This window comes from Oculina patagonica, unplaced genomic scaffold (genome assembly GCF_052425735.1).
Source record: "Oculina patagonica isolate OP01 unplaced genomic scaffold, crgOcupat unplaced25, whole genome shotgun sequence".
Taxonomy (NCBI): Eukaryota; Metazoa; Cnidaria; class Anthozoa; order Scleractinia; family Oculinidae; genus Oculina; species Oculina patagonica.
Window position 1 is genome coordinate 1 of NW_027558091.1, and position 4,591 is coordinate 4,591.

The window sequence follows — 4,591 nt, forward strand, 5'->3', positions numbered from 1 at the left end:
TCGCAGTGAAGAGCTGTCAGGACCTGAAGCTTAAAGTACCATCGGTCCAATCAGGCGTCTACTGGATTGACCCAGATGGTGGATCCCATGGTAACGCATTCCAGGCCTACTGTGACCAACAGACGGACGGAGGGGGCTGGACATTAGTTTGGAGTTACACCTTCACAGCTTACTCAAGTTTCAGCAGTGGAGCAAATGCTGTCACCCCCCGTCCAACCTGGACAGCCAGTGGAGCTAACACTCGAGTGTCTACAACAGTTCCACTGAGTGAGACGCATTACGAGGCCATGAACTTTGCTTTGTGGCGCACCATTGGCAAGGAAACCCTGATCAAGAGCAACATCAACAACTGGATCGCATGCAAGGAAGGCACTGGCAGCATAGTGCAACAGAAGGCGGGGTCAATCACTTGTAAACTGGTTAAACAGGTTTCTGAGCAGTGTGCTGGTGTAGTACCGAAATCCTTCGTCGTGCATAACTCCTACGGACCGTACCTCTCCAGCAACAGTGCGTACTATTTCTTTGATAGTAGCACAGGTGACAGTTACCCTACCCATGATCCATGCGGAAAAGACCAATTAAATCAGTTAAAAGGTGTGACTAATCCACATGGAAATATTTTTGTCCGTTAAGTCGTCGCTAACTGTGACGCGAGGACAGTTTCCCAATGCTTGCTTAAGGGTTTTAATGGAAAAAAATATAAGGTTTTACACAGCTTTGCAAAAAACATTATGAAGTTAGCTTGGTTTACTAGAAGAGAAACTTCTGTAACATTAGACTGTAACATGAGTCAAACATTATATCGGTTTCTTATCATTGTCAAACTTATCGTATTAATATTTTTTTTTATTTTTTATGCGCTATTTGCAACATTGTAGAGAAACTGCAAAAAACAAATAAACACGAGGTTTACTAACGGGAAACTAATGTCTAATGTGGTTCATTTCAGATTTCTTTTGTCCTCAATTTTCCCAGGTTAAATATTTTTGTGTTGAATGCTAAGTCATATCAAGTCTCAGGCCAAATTAACATTACATGCATTGCACGCAGGCCGTTTCTAGTTTATGAAATTCATGCCAACTCTTCCAGGCAAGCAAAGTGGAGTCATAGCAGAGTCCTTTGTAACTTTTCATACGCTTTGTAATGGCTATCCCCCACGTGATGTTCATCAGTACCTCCACCCCTCTCCTGTTATGTGTTCTGACCTTCTGAGATAATGCTCAGCTATCCCTATCAATGCACGTGCAAGTTTTTTATCTTCAACCCTTCGATGTAACTTGGTTTTCCACAGTATGTATTGAATGCTACGATTTTATTGGATGCGCAAAACGTGCAAGGCTACATATGAGATCGGTTAATAACTTTAATTAAAACCATCATACTAAAAAAAATAATAATTTCCAAAGCGCGCAGCTTTGTTAAAAGAGCAAGGCTTTTGAGCTTCTCTTTAGAAATTTTTAGACTCGTATCTCATGTTTAGTTTGAGGCATGGTCAATTATGGCATTTATAGCACTTGGTCATTTCTTGCTCAAAGCCGGTTCAAAGGTTGCAATTGTTCTCTCTCTGAATTTAGTTCCTCCCTTTCTTAAGGTGTCCCAAACAGTTCCAAAGTTTTTTATTTTTATTCTTCTCAAACTTTTCAGTGACATTTATGTTCACAAGAAACATTTATTGGTTCCACGATGTCCGATTACGTGATACACTGGATTAATTCAAAAACTATAAACACGTCCAATGATCTACTTAAACGAAGATTGTCCTTATTGTCCTCGAAAACTTCGAAAATGTCCCAACGATTTTGTTTCATCCAACGTTGAAACCCGAATAATAATGAAAATCTACTTGACAATACTTGAAACGAAAACGAAACCTAAATTTACATAAATAACTAAAGCAAAGGAACGAACGGAACTATGCCGGTAGAAAAACAAAAGAAACAAAAAGATATTACACAACTATTTTCACGCACAACATAATGATTAAAACTAATAACTTCAATTCTCTCGTGTCCATTTCTCCCGCTCATTGATATGCCATAGCATATTAGTACAATGATAATGTCGGTAACAAGGGGAGTGTTCCTTTAGTTTCAGTTCAGCATTAAAGATATTTAAATCCAAAACTTCTTAGTTCATTCTCGTGATCATCATCATTGTCTGTTATCACTTCTGCAATCACTTCTCAAGTCAGTTTCTCTTTACTTCCGGCTCCGTGCCCATCTTTTCCTTTGAAAACTTCGGTGATTCGACCAAAGGGCCAGTGTACGTGTTCTTCTTCCCTGCACGATGACGAATGGCCCTCCAAAATCCACGGCAGTCCGAGAAAAGGCTCTCAAGCGAGATCGAAGTCTGATCTGTGGAAGAGGAGCCATCACTTGCTTTGCCGCTTTAGCTTTCCTTCTTTGACAATCGTTACACTCCTTCTCCCATTCACGAATTTCTTCTCGACCGGAAATGATCCAAAAGCGTGTCGATAAGGTCGCCAACGTTTGATTCGTGCCTCCCGCGTGATTCCCTTTCTCGTGATAGTGTTTGACGATCAACTTCGTCACACAGTTCTTCCGAGGCAAAATTATTGGAAAGCGAGCGTCATGTGGTAGGAATTCCGCATACTTGAGGCGTCCATCACATCTCATTTGACCCTCTTCGTCAAGCCATGGTTGTAATCCGAGTAACTTGCTCTTCTTTGGTAGTTCTCTTTGTTTTTGGAGTGCTAAATACTCATCGGGAAACGCCTTTCTTTGTACGCTCCTGATCACCTGGATAGCAGCGTCTTCAATTTCTTCGGACTTTAATTCTCCATTTTCTCTCTTGCAACTTCTACAATTGTCTATGAAACGGCGAACCCATGCTTGAACTCTTATCAACCTTGACCAACTTTGCGTTTTGGGTTGAGACGCCACAACTGATCATGATCGTGAACTGTAACCATTGTCCAGTCTTCGTTTCTTTCACTTGCTTGTGAGCTGTCTCTTCTGCCTTGAGCCTTTTTCTTGATTTCTTTTTCCTCTGTCACCAGATCTGCTTTAATTCGATTGACAGGCCAGTGTGGTCTTCGTTTTGAAGAAAATCAGGACCATTCCACCACTTTTCTTCCTTGGCCATGTCGGATATTCTCATGCCTCTCGTAATTAGGTCAGCAGGATTCTCATGGGTTGGAATGTAGCGCCACTGTTTTGGATTCGTTAAACTTTGAATTCTCTCCCACACGATTTGCTACGAAGAGTTTAAATCTACGACTTCTTGCTCTAATCCACCACAGAACGTTCATACTGACAGACCAGAAGACTGCTTGACCCAGTGCACCACTGAAAACTCTGGAAGTAGACTCAGTAAGCCTTAGTCCCAGGACTGCCGCCAACAGTTCTAAACGAGGAATACTTGTTGTCGTCAGTGGAGCAACTTTTGACTTGGCTGCGACTAAGCGTGTCGATACCGATCCACTCTCATAGACAACTCTTGAATAGACAACAGCACCATAAGCATCTTGCGACGCATCTACAAATGTATGCAACGTCTCTGAAAGCGCAACTTGTTATGGGCCAAATCGTAAACATCTGGGAACTTTGAGCACGGGCAATTCTTCCAACTCGCAGAACCATTCTCGAGATCTGTGGATCAACTCTCCTGGGCATAGCTCGTCCCAGTCAAGTCCTGCGATCCACATTTCTTGCATCATGACTTTCGCCCGAACGGTAAATGGTGCCAAGAAACCAACTGGATCAAATAATGTGGCAATCTTCTTTAGGAAATTTCGTTTTGTGAACTGATAGGTTTCCTCAGGTGGATTTGCCTTGAACGTAAACACGTCTTCTTCTGGTAGCCACGTGATTCCAAGTGTTTTCACCGTTGGTAGGGGCTCCTTAGTGATGTCCACTTCTGATGCTCTGTCCTCGATTGGTATCTTCTCTAGTACCTTGGGAGAATTGGACAACCATTTACAAGCGTGCATTCCGGCTTTGTTCCACAGCTCATCTAACTGCTTGTACAGCTCAATACCTTGACTATCGTCCGACACCGAGTCCATGCTGTCGTCCATATAGGTTGACTTGGACACTGTTTCAGCAGCTAAGGGCAGCTCATCTTTATGCCTCTCAGCATGAGCTTGAGAGACAAACTGGGCTTGAAACGGCGACGAGTTAACCCCGAAAACCACTTCTGGCTCTTTCTGCTGGTCCAACGATCTCCATAAGAACCGTTGACACGATCGATCCTTTGGAGCGACTTCAATTCTCAAATACATCTCGGCAATGTCGCATATGAGTGCAACAGGGCGTCTTCTGAATCGCAGCAAAACATCGTTCAAATCTCTTTGCAATTTTGGACCTTGATAGATGACGTCATTAAGAGAGATTTCGTCACACTTCGCGGAGGCGTCAAATACGATTCGAGTCTTAGTTGTAGTTCTGTCGGGTCGCACAATTGGGAAATGAGACAGGTACCACTTCTTAGATGGTTTCTCCTCGGCCGGGTCGACCTTGCGAATGTAGACCTTCTCCAAATACTGAGTAAAATTTTTCGAGTAGGCTTCTGCTATCTCTGGGCTTTTCAGTAAGTGCTTCTCCGTGTTGCACAATCTGCGCAGCGCCAT

General features: G+C 42.9%; 2 protein-coding genes across 2 annotated transcripts; one reads left to right on the top strand and one right to left on the bottom strand.

Moving 5' to 3' along the window:
- Positions 1 to 5: 5 nt before the first annotated feature.
- On the top strand, positions 6 to 923 carry LOC144640319 (uncharacterized; the record flags this gene model as incomplete). Its single annotated transcript, XM_078499493.1, has 1 exon — positions 6 to 923. A coding segment is annotated over one exon (627 nt), but the record flags the coding sequence as incomplete, so codon positions are not given.
- A 1,275-nt stretch (positions 924 to 2,198) lies between these two features.
- On the bottom strand, positions 2,199 to 4,591 carry LOC144640314 (uncharacterized). The gene is made up of 3 exons (XM_078499487.1): positions 3,556 to 4,591; positions 3,274 to 3,498; positions 2,199 to 2,830 (listed from the first exon to the last, which is right to left on the bottom strand). The coding sequence occupies exons 1-3, from the start codon at positions 4,589 to 4,591 to the stop codon at positions 2,199 to 2,201; spliced, it is 1,893 nt and encodes a 630-aa protein (XP_078355613.1).

Coding starts and splice junctions, on each gene's coding strand:
- LOC144640314 (XM_078499487.1), bottom strand. CDS start 4,591: ATGGCGCTGCGCAGATTGTGCAACACGGAGAAGCACTTACTGAAAAGC. Junction 3,499..3,555: donor CGTGCTCAAAGTTCCCAGAT/GTTTACGATTTG, acceptor ATACATTTGTAG/ATGCGTCGCAAGATGCTTAT. Junction 2,831..3,273: donor AGCAGTCTTCTGGTCTGTCA/GTATGAACGTTC, acceptor GCCGTTTCATAG/ACAATTGTAGAAGTTGCAAG.